Genomic DNA, 25,887 nt, shown 5'->3' with positions numbered 1-25,887 from the left:
TATCTGTAACCAGGACCTCTTGATCCCTTCTTCTTGCAATTCGTGAGAAGAATGAACGTTAGGCCTATGCTCAGCTGCTTTAGTGGCTGAAAATTAAGAACACAGGAGCCATGGAAACCCAGCACCTTTTAATATGCAGCATTGGCTACAAATTCTCCGCTCTGTCCTTTTTGACGACATTAAGATGTAAATACTTCCAGAAGCACAGCACAAAAGCTGCCCAAAGCTGCCATATTCCGATTGTTTTCTCGTACAGCTCAGCTACAGTATACTGGCTGCTATTTAACACTGCAATTTTCCATTACCGTTACTTACAGAGTAGCAGTAGGAGGAGAAACATTCTAAAATGCCGGTCTCTAATAAAGTAAGGCATGTGTCAGCCTAAAGCGTTCTGCTCTGACGACTAAGGTGCCTTTTATAGAAGGCGATGACTCCTAGTTTAGCAATTCCCATTAATTGCTGGACCGTGCTAAGAATCCAGTGGGAACACAGAAAAACACAGTATAACAAAGTATAAAAATACTCTGTTGTAAAAAAGTAACAGTAAACAGCAAGTGCAAGTAAAAAGATGGTAACAAAACAGGGTATTTGGTTGATGTTTTTTGCAAAAAACGTACACTAAGCTGCTCTACCAAATGTCAAGGTATACCCATATCAAAGCAGTCCCTAACCGATGTATTTAAAAACCTGACTATGTGTATAGTACCTACATGAGCAGGATTCAGAAAGGTAATGTCCGATGTGGACACGCTGTGGGAGGCGGCTTATATGTGCATGGTCCACAAAGGAGGGGTAGAGACCTCCCTAATCTTGCAGAAATAAGAAAAAAGTATATCAACTAGATACCCTGTTTTGCTATCATCTTTTTACTAGCACTTGCTGTTTATTGCTACTTTTTTACAGCAGAGTATTTTTATACATTTGTTATACTGTGTTTTTCTGTGTTTCAGTCTTTTGGTGGTGTGAACATTGTCCTACAGACTTGTTCACTGTGTGCATGGCTCATGTGTTTATATTTAAGAATCCAATGGGTTATACTGGATAATATCCACAGTTGGACGACATATACACCAGTTCCTATTAAAGTTCCATTTGTATCTAAATATATATTTGTAAGAAAAATAAGCAATCTTTTTATCGCAGAGATTACTTTTATTAAACAAACACATTTCATATGAAAACTATAATGAAAAAAAGCTATGTTCTCGTAATTTCTCCTAACGAAACCAACTGTTCACTGTACATTCCTTACAGTTGACAGTCTATGTCTGCCTTCAAACCCCAAAGTGTTGATGAAAAGGTTGGCCTAACAACCGGTTCTTAAATGATAAAGTCCCCCAGATAAAATTAAACACATGCCTCTTGAACGGCAGTATGTCGGTACGGTTTCTTCTGACGGTCTCGTGGTCCCCTTGTGCCTTCATCCTTCACGTTACAGTCTGACAGAACTGTAAAGGGTGTAGGTGCTCTGCGAACGTTATAAGTAGCACCAGCCAGACTCAATTCCAATGCTATTGCTCAGGAGGACACAAAAGACTATACAGACAGGACAGCGTGGGATCACAACTGCTTGTTTCTGAGAGGTAAAACATTTTCCTGCCTGTTTAAAAACTTGTTTTACCTCACAGAAAGAGTCAGCTGTGATCTCATGCTGTCCTGCCTGTATACTCTTTTGCTTCCTCTCCTGCACAGGAGATGTGGTACGATCAGACCATGTTCCTGCACGATTAGACTTAGCCATTACACAGCACATAGTACAGGCACATTTATAAGATTATCGCAGAACAGGAACATTTTTTTAACGCATCCAATCGTGTTGTTCCAAGATCTATTGATTTTAGTGTACATTGTTCATAGGAAAACCCCTTCAAGGATCAGTTAGCGATCCAATTTTTAGTTTTCTTACGGCATGTGTAAAATCAAGAAGTAAAACTAATATTTTATTTCAAAATTTTGTGGATGTGAACATTTCGAAATGATGGTCCTTTGTCCTTTGGACTGTTAATTTGATTTGACATTGCTATAACAGTCCGCAAGAGGAGTATGTTTTATCTGGAGGACTTTTGCTTTTAAGAAAGGATTTTCCAGTAGTGGACACCCCTTTAATTTACAGAACCTTCAAATACATTTCTTTACTGATCTTGTTCTGGTCATCAGTTACAATCTCTAGGCTTTGTCTGCATAGTGACTTCGGCTGAGTCACAGGTTGTGTTGCCCAAAATTGTTCTGTTCATCTGCAAAATTGCAAAGGAATGGAATGGGGTGGCAATGAAACCACATCTAGTGAGTCACAAAAAGTCAGAAACAGTTGGATTTATTAAGACTTGCTTGTTTTGGTCACCGTAACCTAATGGTCGCAATGCAACCCCATTCACCAGCATTATACTGTGCCATAGCCAAAGTCGCTATGTAGATCCAGCTTCATTATTGCCCATTCTCATTGACAGCTGCATTCAAAATTCAGCAGGCTGTTAAGCTAGAATGTTCCTGTTTGCTCAGTATAACAATATTGCTTGCTCTGGTGATTTGCCTTACATTGCATTCCCAAGGCCAGTTTCACTACAGTTGTAATATGAGCATATTACAATCACATTTTAGTGTCCACATTACGGCTGAGTGTCCTGGACCGACTGCAGGTGTAATAAAGGGACTCTGTCAGCACAGAATGACTGTTTAAACCAAGTAAAGGCACTTGGTGCATCATGGCATGGCCAAACATTTCAGTGCACCTTCCTATCTACTTGTTTTTCCTCTATATCCTCCATCTCCTTTGAGTGACAGCTCTGGCTTTATAGAGCCAGAAAAGGGCAGAGATAGTTGGAAAACTAGTAGATATGAAGGTGCATTTAAATATTTGGCCACACCAAGGGTGCACAGAACACTTCTACTTGGTCATTCTGTGCTGACAGACTCCCTATAATTATCTGAAATATCATCGATCTATGATTATGTAATATACACTGTCAAATATACCGTGACGCTGATTTTACACATCCATGAAACACAGATCGTGTTTGGTTTGCAAAACCCATTCGAAAAGATGGGGCTCCCAACTAATGATGAGCAAGTATACTCGTTGCTCGGGTTTCCCCGAGCATGCTCGGGTGGTCTCCGAGTATTTGGAAGTGCTCGGAGATTTTGTTTTTATTGCCACAGCTGTATGATTTGCGGCTACTTGACAGTCTGAACACATGTGGGAATTCCCTAACAATGCTTCAATAGTAACTAAATCTCTGAGCACTTCCAAATACTTGGAGACCACCCGAGCATGCTCGGGGAAACCCGAGCAACGAGTATACTCGCTCGTCACTACTCCTAACCCATGCTAACTGCCTCATATATGCCTGTTAGGCAGTTAGCTCAAGTCAGGAGACCCAGTGGTGGGTTGGGTATTGTGATCTAAGTATGATCATGTGAAAGCAGCCTAATTCGATGGACAAAATATTGACTGTCTCAGAATGTAGTGCAGAAGTCAGCATTCAATTTTAGGAGCTCAGGAACTTGTCTGTCATGAGTAGCTCCATAAGTGACCAGTGGAATACACAATGTAATTCAGGACCAGTAAAATGATGAACAGCTAAATGTATTTACAAAATTGTGTGCTTTTTTTTATATAAACTATAAGATGGTGTCAAAAAGCAGACATTGCTTTCAAGAGGGTGCAAAGCAAGTAGAGTTATTAATGCTTGGCCGGAAGCTATGGCTAGAGGGGTTTTCTGGTCTTTTGTCCATGAAGCTTATTCACAGCGAGAAGTCTCCAACTATCTAATAGTGTGAGATGTGTCCATCTTGTCACCATTTCTACATCATTGCTTGTTAATAAACCCGTCTTCATCAGAGGAGCTCTATAACAAGTCCGGCAGCTGGAGATGACCAGGACAGGCTTTTCAACCCCTGGATGCAAGCATAAATGTTTCTATTCACTGATAGCAATCACTTATCTTCATGAGTATATTAGAACGATGCAAAACGGTTCATCATACAGCACTAAGACTTGTTACATAAAACAGAAAACCGGTTAATGCACTTGTCGAGCTTGATAAAAAGATGTGTTTGAAATAGGTTCCGGCTGTTCCATTTCTGAATTTGGACACAGTAGAGACCTTCCTCCTATTTTACGTTTGCATAGGACCAGTGTTGTGTATGAGGAGGACTGATTGAGAAGCCCCTTTCAGTATCTAAGCCAGTTCCCGGTCGATGCATATATAGAAAAGGGAGCTGGCTTGACTTTTGGAAAGAGCAGGTAGGCCAGCCTGCTTATACCCATCAGCGAGGGAAGGAAGCTCTCTCTTGTGGCAAAACAAATGTCAAGTAAGTAAATTATTAAAGGGGTTTTTCCACTTTACAGAAAGTGGTCCTTAAACGGTGTTATAGAACCAAAAATAACAATGCAGGTATTCACCCTCCTTAGGTCCAGCGCAGGATCCCCGTTGCTGGTTAGTGTTTTGCATGCAGCAGTGACGCCATGTTGACAAGTCTATAATACCTGTGAGCTTGGCAGCAGTGCCGCTGCCGATGGCGAGAGCTGCTGAGCTCAGTGATTGGCTTCAATGGTGATGTGCGCTGTCGAAATGAGGTCACTGCTGCATGCAAAACACTGGGAATGATGAGCATTTGCTCTGATAGTTATTTTAGGTATTTGAGAACACCTGGGTTCCACTTTCCTAAAATGGAAAACCCCTAAAAGTATTAACTTAGATTTTAACCACATTTCCATTATTATCTAGGAGGACATCTACTTTGGAGTTTGAAAGCAAGTCAGTATAATTAGTATTAGCAGTCGTGAGTTTAAGGAGATGCTAATGATGACCATGGAAGAACAATGCTTTTATGTGCATATCATTTCTAAGAAAGCTATTTTATATAAGTTGTCCGGTTCTGTGATGCAGGATAAATTGTAACATATTCACATGGTTGTAAACTGATACAGAGTAAAAGACTGTAAAATATATATATAATAATGTGCAGCTTTAAATCTGATAAGAGTGAGTCCAGAAATACAGTGGCATGTAAAAGTTTGGGCAGCCCAGGTCAAAATTACTGTTATTGTGAACAGTTAAGCAAGTTGAAGATCTAAATGGCCTAAAGTTAAAGATGACATATTTCCTTTATATTTTATGCCAAAAAATGTATATATATTTTCATGTTTTGCATTTTAAAAATTACAAAAAAGAAAATCGTCCGATGCAAAAGTTTGTGCACCCTGCATGATTAGCACCTAGTATCACCTGTTTTTTAAAGTATCACAGCTTGTAAACGCTTTTTGTAGCGGCCAAGAGTCTTTCGATTCTTTTTTGAGATTTTTTCATCCATTATTCCTTGGAAAATTCTTCCAGTTCTGTGAGATTCCTGGGTCGTCTTGCATGCACTGCTATTTGAGGTCCAGCCACAGATTTTCAATGATGATCAGATCAGGAGACTGTGTGGACCATTGTAAAACCTTCAGCTTGCGCTTTTTGAGGTAGTTTATTCTGGATTTTGACTTGTGTTTAGGATCATTATCCATTTGTAGAAGCCATCCTCTTTTTAATTTCATCTGTTTTACAGATAGTGTTATGTTTACATCAAGAATTTGATGAAATTTCATTCAATCCATTCTTCCTTCTAACTGTGAAGTGCTTTCCGTGTCATTGGCTGCGACACAACCCCAAAGCATGATTGATCCATCCCGATTCTTAATGGTTGGCAAGATGTTCTCTTCCTGAAACTATCCACCTTTTTCTTAACATTGTGGCCAAAGAGTTCTTTTTTAACCTCATCGATCCACAGGACTTGTTTCTAAAATGCATCAGGCTTGTTTAGATTTTTTTGCATATTTGTGACACTGAATTTTATGGTGAGGACACAGGAGAGGTTTTTTTTTTAACTCTTCCATGAAGGCCATATTTGTGCAGGTGTCTCTGAACAGTAGAATCACAACTCCAGAGTCTGCTAAATCTTTCTGAAGGTCTTTTGCAGTCAAGCGGGAGTTCTGATTTGCCTCTCTAGCAATCCTACCAGCAGCTCTCACTGAATTTTTGCTTGGTCTTCCAGACCTTATCTTGACCTCCACTGTTCCTGTTGTCTTTTCTTAATTGCATTTCAAACTGAGGAAAGGGCAACTTGAAAATGCTTTGCTATCTTCTTATAGCCTTCTCCTGCTTTGTGGGCCTTCGCCATTTTCATTTTCAGAGTGCTAGGCAGCGGCTTAGAAGAACCCATGACTGCTGTTTTTGGGCACAAGGTTACAGGAGGCGGAGTTTTTGCATCACCTGGCCTTTCCTAGCAATGATAGTGAACAAGCCGTAACCCTAACAGGCTAATTAAAGGGAACCTGTCATGTCCTTTTTGTGTTTTAAACTGCCTCCAGTATGTTGTTATTGATGCAATGTGCATCACTAGCATTGTTTTTTTCAAAGAAAAGCTCCCAGTATATAAATGTAAAAACACTATATATCATTAGTAGATTGCATCACATACCTTTCATTTCAGTTATAGGGGTGGCACTTTTTACCACTTCAGTCACGGTCAGTCATGGTCCTGTTCAAAATTATTCATGCCCACCACATTGTAATTGATTACCGTGACTGCCTTGACGTCACGGCAACTGCCTCAAAAATCCCGCACTTGCACACATGCTCGGAAGCCGCTGTGAGTGGAAAGTAGTGTGAAAAGAAGCTGGGGACTTACAACCAGATTAAGTGCGCATGTCCGGAGAGCTGATGGGCAGTACGCAAGTGCGAGATTTCCAAGGTCATTGCCATGACGTCATGTAATTCATTCAGAATGCGGTGGGTGTGAATAATTTTAAACAGGACTATGGTTGTGACTGTAGCGGTAAAAAATGCCACCCGTATGACTGAAACAAAAGGTATGTGATGCAATCTACTAATGATATAAATTATTTTTACACATATAATCTGTGAGCTTTTCTTTGAGAAAACAATGTTAGTGATGCAGTTTAAAACGCAAAAGGGACATAACAGGTTCCCTTTAAGGTCTGAAAACTTGGTCAAAGTTATTTGAGCACACAAATCTCCAAGGGTACCCAAACTTTTGCATCAGCTCATTTTCCCTTTTGTAATGTTTAAGATGTAAAAAATGGCTAAATATATTTGTTTGCCTAAAGTACAAAGGAAATGTATGATTTGTAATGTTAACAAATTTAGAGATCATTTCATCTTTAACTTGCTTAGCTGTTCACAATAACAGTAAATTTGACCAGTGGGTCCTAAACTTTTATATGCCGCTGTGTGTGACCGGTTGTGGGCACCATATTTATTAACCAGCTGAAACATTTCATGCAGTTTTAACGTCGCGGAGCATGAAACAGACAGAGAGACATGATCTTCTCTGGAACATTTCTCTGAGGCATTTCCGAGAAAACATTAGCCGATTCATCATTCTTTTTGCACCTTTTTTAGACTAAATGTTTGCTAAATTATTATGGCTTTTGAGCCGTTTTTGCTTTAGTTTTTTGAGCTTTCATAATTTTGCAGCTTTGCTTCGCAGTATGGACATGGTTTTCATTACCCAGATTAATAAATCATTTGAAACTATTCAAAATGTAGCCAAATTATTTTGGGAGTTATACTGCACTTGAAGACTAAGATGCGTTATTTTGAAGCTTATTTACAGGGATGTACAATATTTTAATCAAATAAGGTGCAAAATGAAGAAATGGAGCAGAAAAAAAAATCATGCGCCATTTTGTTGAATTTGGTACAAAATGTGCTAGGTCAAAAAGAGCAACAAATGAAAAAAAAATACTAAAAAAAATGCAAACACTGAATCAGGGCCATAGTCTGTGTAGATTTCATGCTGCCCATCTTTCGGCAGCAGTGATCAGCTGAGAGGTTCCCTTCAAGTCCTATTTATACATATCCCACCCAGAGATCATGACAGGTATATGTGGCTTGTTAGCTTTAGCTTTGGAGATAACGATGGTCTGCAGACAGTATATATGTACAAGAGGTCAGACCTGATCTGGAGCTTGCTCCTGTTGGCATTATTAACTATTTGAGTTGTATGACATAATGCGCCAGCAATATTATTGATATATCTGCCTCAACGTCTATGAAGGTGTTCTCCTTCATTCTGTATTGATTCCTATTGTTCTTTATGGCCAGTGCTGATAATGCCCATATACTACATAGCTTCCTTTGAGTCATCAGATTTATGTAGATATAAAAAATAATGAAACATGACAAAATACATAATTTATAGTTCTAGTTTCTTCCGATGGGATAGTAGGGCCGTTTGGGCTTCCTCAGGTTTTCAGGCCTAGCATTGGCCACAGTCTCTGCATGCTGTATAACTTTGCCCCTGGGTTCTTTAATCCAGTATATGTACCGTAATTAATACATTCTGCTTTATCCTTTACTGACAGAGAAGAAAAATATTTTTTCTAAGCTTTTGACCTCATTCTTGTGGAAGGCACCTTCTATGTGATAAAGAACGCATGGAACAGAAAAAAGACAATTTGTGGAGTGAGGTAACAGGAAAACTATGGTTACTTCTTGCTATTCATCTATAAAACAGATCTTTTCCATTTCGTAGGTTTTGCTTGTTTATGCAGTTCGGGTTGGAGATTTCATGACTTACAGTTTACGAGTGGCTGGTTTTACATATTCCATTTTTCTTTTCCATCATTGGGATTTTGTCCTCTGATAAAATTCTTAATTGTTTCCTGATGGTTACAGCTCAAAAGCTAGTTGTGTATAGCAACCTCTTTCCACTAACCTAAGTATTTAACTGAGCTCTGAAATTGGACTAAAATTCAATTTTCAAACTCATATTATGAAAGAACCCATAATCTCTTGGTTAGATAACTTGAATTTCATGTGGCGACTTAACATTAGACTCCTTTGTCTTCATTGTGTCTTCCTACTGGGAAAGTTTAAAGAGATCAGAACAACTTTTTTTTGTCAAACATTGTCATTACGTCTATTTTCAGATCAGCCTTCTATTTCTCCTCTTTACCTGAGCTCTCATGTAAAGCCTCTGTACCACCTGGATGTTTTTCTTTTACTTCCATTAACCCTCTGGCAGGAATGTGCCCAATTTTAGCTGCTCGCAAGCCAAACAAGGTTGGTGGTGTAATAACAGCAGTTGGAGAGTTGATGCTACCATTTGATGATGTAGGGCCACTAGTAAGATACGCAGTATATTGGTTCCAGAATGATAATGGACTAACTCCAACTACTTGTGTTGGAATATCTCTGGACAGGAAGTCTTGTAGCTTCACTGGGGTTCCAGATAGCAAGGGACTAAGGTTATCCAGAGAGAGACGCCTTCCTCTTCTGGATGAGCTATTATTCCATACATGGGTGCTCATATGGACCTGTGGTTAAAAAGAAAGGTTAGAAAATGTTAATAAAAATTAATGAAATGCATGTAGAAAATTTTGAAAAATTATATTGAAACACGTCTCAAATAGATAGTATTGAGGGCTTTTACATTTTGATTATTATATATACCTATTCATCTTACACTGCATTCACAAGAAGCTAGTAGACTATTCATGTTCAGTTTATTCAGTAGTCTCTGTTATTGAGCCACTCATGTGATCAGACAAGGAGGTCTACCAGCACTGAACCAACAAAAGGTGGTCAGGCAAGGAGGTCTACCTGTACTGAACCAATAAAAGGTGGTCAGGAAAGGAGTCTACCAGCACTAAACCAGCAATATGTGATCAGGCAAGGAGATCTATCAGCACTGAACCATCAATAGGTGGTCAGGCAAAGAGGTCTACCAGCACTGAACCATCAATAGGTTATCTGACAAGGACGTCTGCCAGCACTGAATTAACAAAGTGAAGCTAGGAACAACCCTTAGGAACAACCCTCAATTTGACCTACTTAGCTACACTATATTCAGTTTGCTTGTGTTTAGAAGAGACTTCTGTCTAATTTATTACAAGCAATTCTTAATACTTACAAGACGTAACTACTAAAATCAAAATAATTTATGGTGCTTTGGAGTTCACAACATACTAAAATAATTGCAGATGTTACATTTAATCGTGGTGATCCTGTGCGCTTTCATAAAAAAATCTTTATTATACTATATTAAAATAATGGCATATTTTGTGAACATTTTTACTTGTGCAGTATATTTTAGTGTGGGTTTGTGTAATTCAGTGATTGTCACAAGTTTGAATTTCACTGAATAATTCATTGAGATGGAGAGCCTACCTTTAGGTTCCCCCGTGTGGTGAACGCCCTTCCACACATATTGCAGGAAAAAGGCTTCTCTCCTGTATGTATCCTCTCATGTATCTGCAAAGCACTGGCCGAGGAGAAAGTCTTCTTACATACTATGCACAGATGCTGCTTAGGGCTGCGTCTCAAAGGAGGGGACAGGGAAGAAGGCACCGTCAGCCGTGGAAGCTGGACCAATGCCAATGTCTGGGTTGGGCTTAATACTTCACTCTTCACTGCTCTCACCAGAAATGTCTTGCCTGGAGTTGGCAAATCTGCACTTGGGTGTTTAGGACTGCCGATTGGCTGCGGAGGGAAGTTTTGGCTCACCTGGTGTGCTTGGATCATATGCTTCGTCAGTATGGATGCCTCCAGGAAGCTCTGCTTGCAAACTAAGCAATGGAATAGCCCATCTTTGGTGTGACATTTCATGTGGTCCTCCAGTAACTCCTTGCTGGACAGTTTTTCACAACACAGATTACATATGTGCATGTTATCTTTTTTATCTGGACTTTGTTCTGATGTATTGCTTTTATCTGCTTCGGTATCCTCTTTCTTTTCATGGTTGCTTTTACTAGCTTCTGATTTCTTGTTGGCATCTTCCACGTTTTTGTCCGCCTCAGTTTTCTCTTCTCTGTCACTGTTCAACTGTTCACAAATCATTTTTTCTTTTGTTTCCTCAGGTTCTTTGCTAGTGCTTTGTTCTGGTTCTGTAACAATTTCAGCACTGTTGTGAGCTGATATGTCATTCTCTCCTTTTTTCTTCATAACAGAAGCAGCAGCATCATCATCCATGCTCGATATTTCTGACTCTACTAATGCTGCTTTTTCACTTTCTGATTCACTAGCATCTAAAGAGTCTTCATCTGTACTCATTTCGTCTGAAAAGTCTGGGGTACTTTTGTCTTGTATTGATTCTGTTTTGCTACCATCCCCATGGGCAATGTCTCCATTTGGAATCTGCCCATCTAGATGCATCCGTATGTGTTGTTGGAGAGTAACTGCGTTAGTAAACTTCTTCTGGCAAATTGGACATGAATTTTGGAGTTTTGAAGATACACTTGATTTATGACCTACATAGTGAGCTTTCAAATTCCCCTTGGTTGAGAAAGCTCGGCCACATATTTTGCATTTGAATGGTCTTTCCCCTCCATGTTGATTATAATGAAGTCTAAGTGCCCTCGGACAGCTTAATACTCTTAAGCAGATGACGCACTGATTTGGTGTTGTTACCTGTTTATCAATCTTTTCTACCAATTGTTGCAATTTTGAAGTCTCTGAGTATCCTAATGGATCTACAGCATAAGAGAATGGGAAGCTTCCAGACTTAAAGTGACTAGCAAGCAATGCCCAACTAGGAAGGGAAGTTACCAACTTGCTAATTTGCATCCTTCCAGTGGCATCAATTCCTCCAGTAACTGTCTTTTCAGCTGGAGGTGTGTTTTCATCAGACTTTGCCTTTGGACAACCATTGGGACCTTTTAAAACAGAAGAAACATCTCCAGATTTCATGAGGACTAGTTTGTTAACTGGTGGCAGTCCTTGAGTACCTGAGCTAGAAAAGAGATTTAAGCCCTCAGTGGTCATTATTTGGGGTATTACAGGCTTCTTTTCTATTGTCTCCTCTTCTGCTTTCTCTGGAGGTACTGACATGCCATATGGGAGTCCATTACTGGTTAAAACATAGTCCAAATGCTCAGGAACTGGATGTGGGTTCATTTGTATATGAGGGTACTTTTCCTTATGACGATGGAAATGTACTTTCAGATTGCCTCTAGTTGTAAAGCGGTTTCCACATATGTTGCATTTATATGGTCTTTCACCAGTATGAGATCGCAGGTGAATTTGGAGGGCACTGTCGCTGCCAAAAACCTTTGCACAAAACCGACACTTGTGCTTTCCTGATGCTCTTTCTTGTTGACTTTCAACACGTAGTGACTCATTATTTTTCTGCTTTAAAAGGCTTGGGGTATTTTCCATTACTCTTGCCCCTAAAAATAATCCAGTTGGTAAATTGGGTAATCCTGGTGGGAAAATTGCATGTGGTGTAATGAGGTGACTTGGTGGGGAATTTGAAATGACTGCCTGGCCCGTAGCAGATTTGTCACAAAACCCATCCATGAATTTGTCTTTCAAATTGGCAATACTTCTGGCTGCAAATGTCTGTCCTATAGGGTTGTAGAGATGAAGAAAAGACGGTTTTGATGCTTCATCTCTACAAAATATTTTTGCTGAGTCGGGCAGAGATTCAGATTGTTTTGTTGGGCTAAAGATAGGTAAAGATTTTGTTGTAGTGTTTTTCTCTGGTGGAGATGTTTGTGGATTTGATGGAGTCATGGAAAGAGATCCAAGCATAAGTACTTGTTGACATATTTGCTCTGTTATTTGCATTTGATGTATCTGTCTCTGCTGGAGAACTCTCAGTTCTTCCAAGATCATGGGAATGTTAATGGGAGCTGCAGCAGTCTGACCTCCAGTTACAGCTTCCTGACTCATTGGCGCTAACCCTGCTTTTGGTCCTGAGAGACCTTCCATAATCAGTCCTCCATTGGGAATGAGAAATCGTTGAGATGGGCCCACACCTTTTTTGTCCATTTCTGGTTTCATAGAGTCCATCATTTGAGAACATGCTTCTCTTTCATCTTGTTTGGTCACCATTGTGTGTTTCCCTGATGCGATACTTTCAGGAGAACTAGGTCCAGAAAGAGACTCTTCAATGATGCTGGTTTGTGGATTTTTCCTACTGGCTTCTGCTTGATTCTCTACAATTACTACAACATGGTTGTTTAGTTGGCAGCATTCCCTGTGCTTGGCAAATTCTGAAGGTTCATCAAACTGGGCGCAACATTTTCTGCATACTTGAACCTCTTCACCTGTGTCCCCTGTAAAAAGATTGCATTAAAAATTAAAGTTGGGAAAGACTTAAATCTGATAATGGGATTGACATACACTATATGGATTCTCAAGTAATGATTTTTACTCAAAAAGGTAACTGTTCTTGCTAACCTTGCACACCTGTGCAACTACAAGTACATTATTGATGTTGATTGGAGGCTAAATAATACTTAGCTACATTATATATTTTGATTTTTAGACAATAAAATTAGTAAAATAAAATCTAACCTAGAACATTAGTGCCCTTTATTTTCAATGAAACCCCCATTTCGATCTTCCTCTACTCCCACATAAACACACACACTCTCTCTTCATTTAACAGGGCTCTCTTTGTATCCCAGCTTTTGTCAAACATTAATACTCTGGAGAGAAAAGCCAGCTTCACAGCTCCTGGTAATTGATTTGTATTCATACAAGAGCCAAGGGGACCGACTTCCAAGCATTGATATGGTAATCCTTTCATGGTAACTGTCCCTTGTTCTGGCTAATTTACTCCCGGGTTCTTCGAGCTTAATTAAACTTGTTGAATTGGTTGGGGGTACTAGGTCTTTGAGCTACAGCTTGGGAAGAGAAAGTACACAGCACCAAGTGACTGCTTCTTGGAATTTACTTTCATCTTCTATATGGAAAGATAAATGTACACTATACACGTAAAATAAGATAAGCCTTTTTATTTGCCTGCATATTGGATTGGGCTCCACCTTACAAATCTGAAGGTCCGCATACACATTAAACTACTGCCGGCCGAACCCGCCGATTTCGGCTGATACTGTAATGTATATTGGAGCCCCAGACAATTGATTGTTGGGGCAGATATTGATCCAGCACTTCCAATTTCAGACTACCAAATCATTTGTTCACATAGCCTTTGTAATAGATGACACAGGAGCGCTTGGCCGAACAAATGCTCCTGTGTATGAGATGGGTGCTGAAGATCAGCAAAGAGCAGTACTTGGCAATCTCAAGAGTGAAGGCAGCAGCTGTGCCCATGATCAAACTCCATTCCATTCAGCCAGGGTCTTGAAAGTCCTGGTTCTTGAGATCACTGGGGGCCATGGTGGTCAGACCTCCAATGATTGAAAAGTTATCCCGTATCCCTAGAATAGTGGGCAACTTTTAAACTTGAGAAGACCAGTTTCACATATCTGACTTTCACGGCCTGAGTATGGACCATGATGTTTTAACCAGCCATGGGCCCCTGACCTGAACTCAACAGCCTTATAAGCATTTATGAGACTGTTGAGTTTGGCTCTGGATACCCGCAACTGGTTCGGCTATACTATGTGAAACCAGCGTAACTTCTGAGGTATGTTGACAAGAGGTAAGATACATTGCAGATCATGTCAGTTTATGCTCCAGATATGAACCTTTGCAATGAATAGGGTAAAATCCGTAACAAATTCACACGTGGATTTGGATGCAGATCTGTTACGGAGACACAGCTAAATCAGCAAAGAAAAATTGGTACATGTGAATGCAACCTTAAAGTGATGAACACATACATGTTATGATTTTCATGTTATCTCATTTGTTATATCTTTTTGCTCCAGATTATTCTTATCCTACTTTTTCTGTACTATTACTGGTAAGTTATTAATAGCAAAGCCACACATGATGTTATGATAGACCTCCCACATTAGACTATAATACAGTTCCATACCTCAGTATGGAGCAATAGGGCAGCATGGTTCCCATACAAGCTTATTATGCCTACTACCTCCCTAGATTTCTTTGATTACACACATGAACCTTCCATAAACTTTATGTTTTCTCCATACACCGGTGTATATGTGTATGTAGTGCCATGTGTGTGTGTAAATATACTCACCGACCATCATCTTCTCTGGTATCTGCTCCTCTTCTCAGTGATGTTACCGATCTTCAGACTTGCCAGCTCACTCTATGCAGGAGTCGGAAGTCTCTTTAACAATGTAAGTCTATAAAGCCTTGTTCTGACACTATAGGCTTATTCTGTAAAAGCCACTTTTGGGTCACAGACAGCACAGTGTAAAGAGGTGGTGGGGACCCTCAGCTGCCTTCTCCTTCCTATATGTCGGGCACGTATGTCCCATGTGGCACCCTGATGGTTCACCCCTGTGTTAATGTACACTCACTGGCCACTTTATTAGGTACACCTGTCCAACTGTGTGTTAAGACTTAATTTCTAATCAGCCAATCACATGGCGGCAACTCAGTGCATTTAGGCATGTAGACATGGTCAAGACAATCTCCTGCAGTTCATACCGAGCATCAGTATGGGGAAGAAAGGTGATTTGAGTGCCTTTGAACGTGGCATGATTGTTGGTGCCAGAAGGGCTGGTCTGAGTATTTCAGAAACTGCTGATCTACTGGGATTTTCACGCACAACCATCTCTAGGGTTTACAGAGAATGGTCCGAAAAAGAAAAAAAATCCAGTGAGCGGCAGTTCTGTGGCCGGAAATGCCTTGTTGATGCCAGAGGTCAGAGGAGAATGGGCAGACTGGTTCGAGCTGATAGAAAGGCAACAGTGACTCAAATTGCCACCCGTTACAACCAAGGTAGGCAGAAGAGCATCTCTGAACGCACAGTGCGTCGAACTTTGAGGCAGATGGGCTACAGCAGCAGAAGACCACACCGGGTACCACTCCTCTCAGCTAAGAACAGGAAACTGAGGCTACAATTTGCACAAGCTCATCGAAATTGGACAGTAGAAGATTGGAAAAACGTTGCCTGGTCTGATGAGTCTCGATTTCTGCTGCGACATTCGGATGGTAGGGTCAGAATTTGGCGTAAACAACATGAAAGCATGGATCCATCCTGCCTTGTATCAACGGTTCAGGCTGGTGGTGGTGGTGTCATGGTGTGGGGAATTTTTTCTTGGCACTCTTTGGGCCCCTTGGTACCAATTGAGCATCGTTGCAACGCCACAGCCTACCTGAGTATTGTTGCTGACCATGTCCATCCCTTTATGACCACAATGTACCCAACATCTGATGGCTACTTTCAGCAGGATAATGCGCCATGTCATAAAGCTCGAATCATCTCAGATTGGTTTCTTGAACATGACAATGAGTTCACTGTACTCAAATGGCCTCCTCAGTCACCAGATCTCAATCCAATAGAGCATCTTTGGGATGTGGTGGAACGGGAGATTCACATCAGGGATGTGCAGCCGACAAATCTGCGCCAACTGTGTGATGCCATCATGTCAATATGGTCCAAAATCTCTGAGGAATGCTTCCAGCACCTTGCTGAATCTCTGCCACGAAGAATTGAGGCAGTTCTGAAGGCAAAAGGGGGTCCAACCCGTTACTAGCATGGTGTACCTAATAAAGTGGCCAGTGAGTGTATAATGTCATGTATTAATGTTTTACCAATATGTTGCGCTGTGTTTGTATGTATGTTCAAGAATTGTGTAAACTGTGCTGCGTATGTTATCTGTTACATCTGTTTAGCTTAGGGATAGAAGGGGTTAAAAAGAGGGGCCGGTCCAGCAGGTTGACTTTCCAGGAAGTTCCTGGTTCTGCAGCAGAGCCCGGGCAGGCTTGCCCAGGGCAGGACGCTCTACACCAACCGGAGCAGAGGATACCCCAGTCGGGGGAGTACAAGCGGCCAAAAGACTGCTGGGCAGTGTGGTTGGGCCCCGGTTCAGTGGGAGCAACTGCAGGAGGACTGCTGGTTCCCAAAATCCAGAGGGGGGCCGTTGATGCTGCATATTTTGTGAAGACGCAGGGAAAGCACACAAAGTATTACTTTATTCACCTCATGTTCATTAAAAGTATTTCTAATGTTGAACAAAGTCGTGGCTTGTGATGCATCCAGAGGACGCAATCCCAGTGTGATAGAGGTAACTGACTGTGCCGCAGAACCGGGACTTTATCTGCCTATTTTTTATGTGCAAGGGGCCGGGGTGCTCACTGACTTTGACTTAGTGGACTCGCCCATGACTACCACCCCATGTCACCTTGCTACAATGGCATGACAATGAGTCTGTAGAACGGTGACATTAGTGAGAAGAGTAGCAGAACGGTGCTGGATCCGGGAGAGGACAGTGGTGGGTCAGTATATTAACACATTCATACTACAGTACATACACATATAGTGTACTTATGTTTAGAGAAAAAAATGCTCATGGGAGGGCCTCTTTAAGTATGGATCTATCAGAGAAAAATCATGGCTTTGCACTTTTAGATACCTGCATGCTACAGGTATATATCCTAGTCCTGTACAAGACAGCGCAGAAGATAAAAGTAAAGCCATGACTTAAAGGGGTTGTCCAGCAGGACTTCATCGCTGGAGCAATAAATGAGGAGTAAAACTTTATCGCTGTAGCAGTAAGTAAAGACTGTAAAGGGAACAAATAGTGACAGAATGGGAGTAGGGGGAATCAATGAGTGGATGTGCTTTTTTAATATTTGAAATACCATTTTAGGAAATGTTTCCATCAAAAATGAGAGAATGCATATACAGTGGGGCTTTCTCTTTCTATCAGGATTTTAGGTAACTTTTAGAACATTAATTTCAGTGGGGAACAGTATAGCATCTACAGTATATGTTATGTTAGGCCATGGCTACACAATGCAGTTTTGCTAGTTTTTATGTATTTATTTATTTTTTAGCTAGAACATTTGGAAAATTTGGATTCTTGTCCATTCCTAAATTTAACAAAGAAAACCCAACTCATTAAAAAATGCTCCAAATCTGCATTATGAAGCACATTGTGACTTTTCTGCCAGGATGAGCCTCCTCCTCATTATGTTATTAAATCCTCTGACCAATGTGATGACATCATATGCAATTTATTGTTTGCAGACCATTTATTGCTGCTTGGCACGGCACACAATTGTACAATGATTGACAGCAAAGCATTGAAGAAAAACTGTGTGAACCAAAAATCTCAGTGTGAACCAGAAGTCAGAAATTCCCAAATGATGCCACCTGCGAATTACGGACGACAGCACCAGCTAATTAGAACAAATCACTGATTTCACTGTAATTAGCAAAATATTGTGCCCAATACCAAGTTTTGATGCTGGATTTTAGCAGAATTGTGCTCTTAGATTGATGTAGTTGTATGCGCCCTCTAGTCATTCATCTCTTCATTTGTTAAATATTAGCTTACTAAATATCAAAAAGAAAGTTTGACATCACATTTTGTGCTGACCCTTGAGCAAGAGTGGGTCCCCTGTCTACCCCTATCCTCATGACCAATATATAGCATGCTTGTCCAGAGTTCATAGACTAGCTCAAGCCCGCTAGGCTTTGGCATCTTCTGTCTGTGTTCACAAGTCCGGAATTCCCGCGGATTTGATGCGTTTTTGCCGTGTTTTTTCGCGGCGAAAATGCTGCAAAAGCACATAAAATAAGCAAGCCATTGTATTCAATGGCATTCCGCACATGCTGTGCTAATGCTGCGTAATTTTCCGCGGCAAAATCGCATAGCAGAAAAATACGCAGCATGCTCATTCTATGTACGGAATCGCGGGAATTCCGCACACATAGGAAAGCATTGTTCTGCTTACTTTCCGCATGTGGCTATGGCCACCATGCGCAAAGTAAGCGGAAAATGTGCGGATGGTACCCACGGGCTGGAGGAGAGGAGATTCTCCTCCAGGCTCTGGGTACTATATTCCTGTAAAAAAAAATCATGTTATTCTCACTTTCCGGCATCCCACGCAGCCTTCCCAGGCCTCAGTGATGCTACCCACAACTCCCGTTCCCAGTGATGCCTTGTGACAATGACCTTTGATGAAGTCGCGGTCTCGCAAGACCGCTACGTCATCAAAGGTCATTGTCGCAAGGCATCACTGGGAACGGGACTTGCTGGGAGCATCGCGAGGATCGGGGATGCTGCACGGGACACCGGAAGGTGAGAATAACACCATTTCTTATTTTATTTATTATTTTTAACGTTATATCTTTTTACTACTGATGCAGCATAGGCAGCCTCAATAGTAAAAAGTTGGTCACACTAGTCAAACACTATGTTTTGACAAGTGTGACCAACCTGTCAATCAGTTTTCCAAGCGATGCTACAGATCGCTTGGAAAATGCTAGCATTCTGCAAGCTAATTACGCTTGCAAAACGCTAGTTAAAATGCGGGAAATACGCGGGAACTACACATGCGGAATTCTAGCGTGTTTCCCGCGGCAGGGAGTTGCGGAATTCCCGTGGAAATTTCCGCGGCAATTCCGCAACGTGCGCACATAGCCTTAATCTAAGTAGTAGGATGCTGAGGCCATGTTCAGGCATTGTGTTTACAATTTTCAAAAAATGTGGTAAAAATCAGCCTATTTAACTATGTTTCTGGAAAACTGCAGCAAAATAAATGCATAAGGCATAATGTGAACACTGTTTGAGGAAGAAGCCACACATGCCATTTTAATGGACGCTTTTGACACCAGTTTTTGAACCAAAAGATAAAAGTGAATGCAAAAAGAGATAAAAATGGAAAATGGAAAAAAAAAGTCTGATAAGTCTCATCTTTTTTTGTGTCTGCTCCTATGTTTAGCTCAAAACCTGCATATATTACTCCACAGCTCACCTGGAGTAAAATGCCCTTTATTAAAAACTAACACACACAAGATAAAAGTAATCCAAACCAGCTAATTTCAAAAAGATTGGCCAACCACCTCATGCTTATGGGGGGGGGGGCTTTAGAATATAATCACTTTTATTGTTTTATAAAAATTATGCACCGGAGAGAAGAATCCTGCCATTGGTATTTGAGCTGCTGATCTTTTGATCGGTGGGGAGATAAGCCACTACCAGAGGAGGAGTCTGACAGCGGCTCTCATGGAGAACATGTGTGAAAGAGTCAGGAGAGATAGCTATCGCCTTAACTAATGTACCGGTTCATTAACGGGAACCTGTCACCTGATTCATGATGCCCAAACGGCGAGCAGTGTGAATCAGAGTCTGGGTGCATGATTGCAACCAGGTGTGGTTCTTTTTAAAAGAAAATAAACCCCACTTCCCGTTTTTTTTTCCATTTCAATGCTGGAGTAGTGCCACTGATGTAAGTTCCTTGACCCTAGTATTATACTCAATGTTTTCAGTTCTTCCTGGTGCCGCTTCAGTCCTGATCCGCCATCTTGTGACCTTAACTTCTGACTGACCGGAAGTCAGCAGTAGCACTCACAAGCTCTCAATACAAGTCTATGGGATCCTCCTTCTGGCTCTCATAGACTTATATTGAGTTGTGACTTCTGCATTGCCCAGCAAATACTGGAGCAATCCGACAGGTCACAATCTGCTTAAGACCGACCGAAGCAGTGCTGATAAAGTATGAAGACAGAGGCTGGTAAGTATAATGCTAGAGACAGACAGCATACATTAGTGGCACCACTCTAGTTTTAGAAATGAAAAAAAAAAATGCTGGAGTGGTGCTTTAAAGATTCATAGTCATAGACTAGACTAGTTTGGCTCCACCCCTGATCCAGATCTTCCCAGCACTGCTATAAGTGATTTACAATTCTCTCACTATAGAAGAGTCCTGTCAATCACTTGCAGCGACACTAGGAGAAGGACCATAGCCAGACACAAGTCTCGTCCGGCTCTGTCACAAGCTGGCTCTTCTGAGTGCTGCTGTAAGACATTTACAATTGTCTCACTATAGAACAGTTCTGTCAATCAACTGCAGCGACCTAAGGAGAAGCCAGCCAGTGCCATAGCCAAACACAAGCTTGTCCAGCTCTGCCATGGACAGGCTCTTCCCAGTGCTGCCATAGGTGATTTATAGGTCTATCACTCAGGGACAGACATGTCAGTCATCCACAGCAGCACTGTGAGAAGCCAGCTGAGGACCATACCCAGACACAAGTGTGGTCTGGCTGTGCCCCAGGTCGGCTTTTCCCAGCTCTGCTATAGATAATTAATTTAAAGGTCTCACACTCAGGAAGAGATATGTCAAGTCACCTGCAGAAGCACTGGGAGAATCCAGGTTATGATCAAAGTGGGAAATGAGACTAGATATACAGTTAGTTGTATGAAAGTGTTTTCCCCCTTCTTGATTTCCTATTCTTTTGCATGTTTGTTACACTTAAATGTTTCAGATCACCAAACAAATTTAAATATTAGACAACGATAACACAAGTAAACACAAAATACAATTTTCAAATAAAGATCTTTATTATTAAAGGAAAAAGAAATCCAAACCTACAGGGGCCTGTGTGAAAATGTGATTACCCCCTAAACCTAATAACTGGTTGGGCCACATTTACCAGCAACAACTGCAATCAAGTGTTTGCGATAACTGGCAATGAGTCTTTTACAACTCTCTGGAGGAATTGTGGCTCACTCATGTTTGCAGAATTGTGGTATTTCAGCCATAATGGAGAATTTCCAAGCATGAACTGCCTTTTTAAGGTCATGCCACAGCTTCTCAATTGGACTAAGGTCAGGACTTAGGCCACTTCAAAGTCTTAATTTTGTTTTTCTTAAGCCATCCAGAGGCTTGAGATAACAGATGGCCAGAAATTCTCCTTCAGGATTTTTTGGTAGACAGCAGAATTCATGGTTCCATTTACCACAGCAGGTCCTGAAGGTCACAATCCATTTTTGGATCTGTGGCAGATCCAGATTCTCAGATTAATACTTTTTTCCTTTCAGGCCATCTGGGGGTTAATGTCAGTTTCCTCTGCTGGCCTGCTGGTGTAATTACTTTGCTGCTGGGTCTGTTGATGTGGGTGGTGACCACTCCCACCATCATTTTAAAGGTCATCTGATGCATCAGCTGACTGGTGGTTATACAAGTCCTTTCTGGAGACCAGCCTAGCAGAAGCAGCTCTCTGGTGCCTGCCACGTTTGGGGTGAAGAGTCCTGTTGCTGTTGGTATCTGGATTGTGGCGCTTTGCAGCGCTGCATATAAGCTAAGTGTGTTGTTTTTTTCTCCTAGTCCCTTTTGGTGTTTGTAACTTTCCCCTGTGTGTACTATCTGTAGTGGCAAAGGCTAATGCTCCTTGCTGGCCAGTGCATTTGTGGTACTGGCAGGCACGTGGGATGCAGTGACGAGACGCGAGACAGCTTTATGCTTTTGGTAATAACTTTTTATAAGTATGGATAAGGTGACTAGTCTAAGCAACCAAACAGGTAACAAGGATTGTCCTCGCAGGGACTCAACACAAGCAAACACAGATATATAGGAACACGACTACCCCGGCAAAAGCCAGTCACTATAGGGCCGCGGTATGGCCGACTACGTGTCCTTAGCTATATAATGTCACTTATCCATCCTGACGTCCTCGGCGTCCTGGGTGATGGTTCTTCGGCGTAGCAGCCGCTGGGCCCAGCTGCTGAAGAACTGGCGCAGTCTTCCAGCGTTCTGATGCTCGGGTGAAGCAGGGGCACAACAGGCCACGGAAGAGTTCCTGGATGGATGGGCCGCAATCCCCGGACGGGGTAAGCGGTCGCGAAGCGAGGTGGCGACTGGCAAGCCACCGGCGCAGCCAGCGGCTGTAACAGGGTGCCCGCGGCTGGCAACGGCCCGACACTTGCCCGGGACTGGAGCAGGGAACTAGTGGCTGCCGTCTGTAATGAACTGGCCACAACCACGGTCGGAAGAGGGGAGGCTGCGGGCGGCGTGCGGTAGGCTGCAGCCGCGGGCTGGAGTGAGGCGGTAATGGCCACGGACAGGCCGCAGGCGCGGGCTGGAGTGAGGCGGCAACGGCCGCAGGTATCCGCGGGCAGGCCGCGGGTTGAGGCGGAGCAGCGGTTCTCTGACGGCCGACTCGGCACCGTCCCTCTGCCATCCGGTGTAAGTGTCCCTCTTGCTTCTGTCCTCTTTGGCCTCTGTACGTCGCATTGGCTCTCACACACTCCCACGGTATCCTGCTCCTTCCCCGTTCTGCTGACTCACTGTGACTCGCGTTCTCCCTTTTTATATCGGCTCCTCCCCCAGCCCATCTGTCAGTCTCAATGGTCCGGCCCTGAACTCTGTCCTCCGGAAACAACCTGCCCCGGAACCCAAATGATGGTCCCTTTGGTTCCGGCCCGGACACTCGATGGGGGCCCCTTCTCCCACACATTAGCCAGGGCAGAGACAGGTGACACTAGGGATTAGGTTCCTGATGGCAGCAGGGAGGAAGGACCTGCATAGGGTGTTAGGGGAGTTTAGAGACAGGCTCAGGCTGAGCTCAGGTGGTGACCATCCCTCATTCCCTATCGCTAGGGCCTTCCTTTCGCTTTTTTCATTCCGTTATGTGTGAATTGTGCCATCCGTTGACTGACCTCCCATTGGGGTCGAGTCACTCAGTGACACTGAATCAGCAAAACAGCCCCAGAACATCACACTACCACCACCATATTTTACTGTTGGTATGATGTTTCTTTTCTGAAATCTTGTATTACTTCAATGCCAGATATAATGGGACATACACCTTCCAAAAAGTTCAACTTTTGTCTCATCAGTCCACAGAGTATTCTCCCAAAAGTCTTGGGGGTCATTAAGATGTTTTCTGGCAAAAATGAGACAAGCCTTTATGTTCTTATTGCTCAGCAGTGTTTTTCATCTTGGAACTCTAATGCAGGCCATTTCTGCCTAGCCTCTTTCTTATGGTGGAGTCATGAACACTGACTTTAACTGAGGCAAGTGAGGCCTGCACTTCTTTGGATGTTGTTGTGGGGTCTTTTGTGATATCTTGGATGAGTCATCGCTGCTCTCTTGGGGTAATTTTGGTTGGCCAGCCACTCCTGGGAAGCTTCACCACTGTTACATGTTTTTGCCATTTGTAGATCATGGCTTTCACTGTGGTTTGCTGTAGTCCCAAAGCTTTATAAATGGATTTATAACCTTTTCCAGACTGATAGATCTCAGTTACTTTGTTTCTCATTTGTTCCAGAATTTCTTTGGATCGTGGCATGGTGTCTAGTTTTTGAGGAGTTTTGGTCTACTTCACTTTGTCAGCTTCCCAAATATGAGATAAACCACAGTTAATTTATGTTTTAAAGGGGAGGCAATCACTTTTTCACACAGGGCCCTGTAGGTTTGGATTTATCTTTCCCTTAATAATAAAGACCTTCATTTAACCCCTTAGTGACGGAGCCAATTTGCAGATTAATGACCAGGCCAATTTTTACAATTCTGACCACTGTCACTTTATGAGGTTATAACTCTGGAACGCTTTAACGGATCCTGCTGTTTCTGAATTGTTTTTTTCGTGACATATTGTACTTCATGTTAGTGGTAAAATTTCTTCAATATGACTTGGATTTATTTATGACAAAAAAGGAAATATGGCAAAAAATTTTGAAATGTTGAACCTTTTAACTTTTATTCCATTAAATCAGAGAGATATGTCACACAAAATACTTAATAAATAACATTTCAAACAAGTCTACATCAGCGCAATTTTGGAAAAAAAAATTTTTTTGTTAGGAAATTATAAGGGTTAAAAGTTGACCATCGATTTCTCATTTTTACAATGCAATTTACAAAACCATTTTTTTAGGGACCACATCACATTTGAAATCACTTTGAGGCGTCAATATGACAGAAAATACCCAAAAGTTACACCATTCTAAAAACTGCACCCCTCAAGGTGTTCAAATCCACATTCAAGAAATTTATTAACCCTTTACGTGCTTCACAAGAACTGAAGCAATGTGGAAGGAAAAAATTAACATTTTACTTGTTTTTAACAAACATTTTAGTTCAGAGCCAATTTTTTTTATTTTCACAAGTGTAAAAAGAGAAAATGATCCACAAAATTTGTTGTGCGTGCAATTTCTCCTGAATACGCCGATACCCCATATGTGGGGGTAAACCACTGTTTTGGCGCATGCTAGGGCTTGTAATGGAAGGAGCACTGTTTGACTTTTTCAATGCAGAATTGGCTGGAATTGAGATCGGATGCCATGTCACGTTTGGAGAGCCCCTAATGTGCCTAAACAGTGGAAACCCCCAACAAGTGACACCATTTTGGAAACTAGACCCCTTAAGGAACTTATCTAGATGTGTGGTGAGCACTTTGGAACCTCCAAGTGCTTCACAGAAGTTTATAACAGAGCCGTGAAAATAAAAAAATAATTTTTTCACAAAAATGATATTTTCACCCCCGAATTTTTATTTTCACAAGGGTAACAAGAGAAATTAGACCCCCAAAGTTGTTGTACAATTTGTCCTGAGTACGCTGATACCCCATATGTGTGGAAGGATTGCCGTTTTGGAATGCAGAATTTGATGGAATGGTCTGCGGGCGTCATGTTGCGTTTGCAGAGCTCCTGATGTGCCTAAATTGTAGAAACTCCCCACAAGTAACCCCATTTTGGAAAATAGACCCCCTAAGGAGCTTATCTAGATGTGTGGTGAGCACTTTGAACCCCCAAGTGCTTTATAGAAGTTTATAACCAGAGTCATAACGCAGAGCCGTGAAAATAAAAATTCTTTTTTTTCCTCAAAAATGATTTTTTTAGCCCGCTATTTTTTATTTTCACAAGGGTATCAGGAGAAATTGGATCCCAAAAGTTGTTGTGCAGGTTTTCCTGAGTACGCTGATGCCCTATATGTGGGGGAACCACTGTTTGGGTGCATGGCAGAGCTTGGACGGGAAGGAGCACCGTTTTGGAATGCAGACTTTGATGGAATGGTCTGTGGGCATCATGTTGTGTTTGCAGAACCCCTGATGTGCCTGAACAGTGGAAACCCCCCGCAAGTGACCCCATTTTGGAAACTAGACCCCCCAAGGAGCTTACCTAGATGTGTAGTGAGCACTTTGAACCCCTAAGTGCTTCACAGAAGTTTATAACACTGAGCCGTGAAAATAAAAGATCATTTTTTTTCCTCAAAAATAATTTTTTAGCCCGTTATTTTTCTTTCACAAGGGTAACAGGAG

General features: G+C 41.8%; 1 protein-coding gene across 4 annotated transcripts in view; it reads right to left on the bottom strand.

The window, feature by feature from the left end:
- Nucleotides 1-1,131: 1,131 nt before the first annotated feature.
- SALL2 (spalt like transcription factor 2) overlaps nucleotides 1,132-25,887 on the bottom strand; it is a 62,212-nt gene continuing 37,456 nt past the window's right edge. For 2 of the 4 annotated variants that reach the window (XM_073575476.1, XM_073575478.1), the window contains exons 2-3: nucleotides 10,176-13,063; nucleotides 1,132-9,322 (exon numbers count right to left, since the gene is read on the bottom strand). In XM_073575476.1, coding sequence (XP_073431577.1) covers nucleotides 8,945-9,322; nucleotides 10,176-13,063 — 3,266 coding nt within the window. In that variant the 3' untranslated portion in view covers nucleotides 1,132-8,944. The remainder of the gene's footprint in view (nucleotides 9,323-10,175; nucleotides 13,064-25,887) is intronic. The other 2 variants (XM_073575477.1, XR_012232195.1) reach the window with 2 other exon arrangements.

Source organism: Dendrobates tinctorius, unplaced genomic scaffold (assembly GCF_039654945.1).
Source record: "Dendrobates tinctorius isolate UK_male_01 unplaced genomic scaffold, ASM3965494v1 ptg000044l, whole genome shotgun sequence".
Lineage (NCBI taxonomy): Eukaryota > Metazoa > Chordata > Amphibia > Anura > Dendrobatidae > Dendrobates > Dendrobates tinctorius.
The sequence above is the reverse complement of the archived record's forward strand: the minus strand, read 5'-3'. Positions and strand labels throughout refer to the sequence as shown.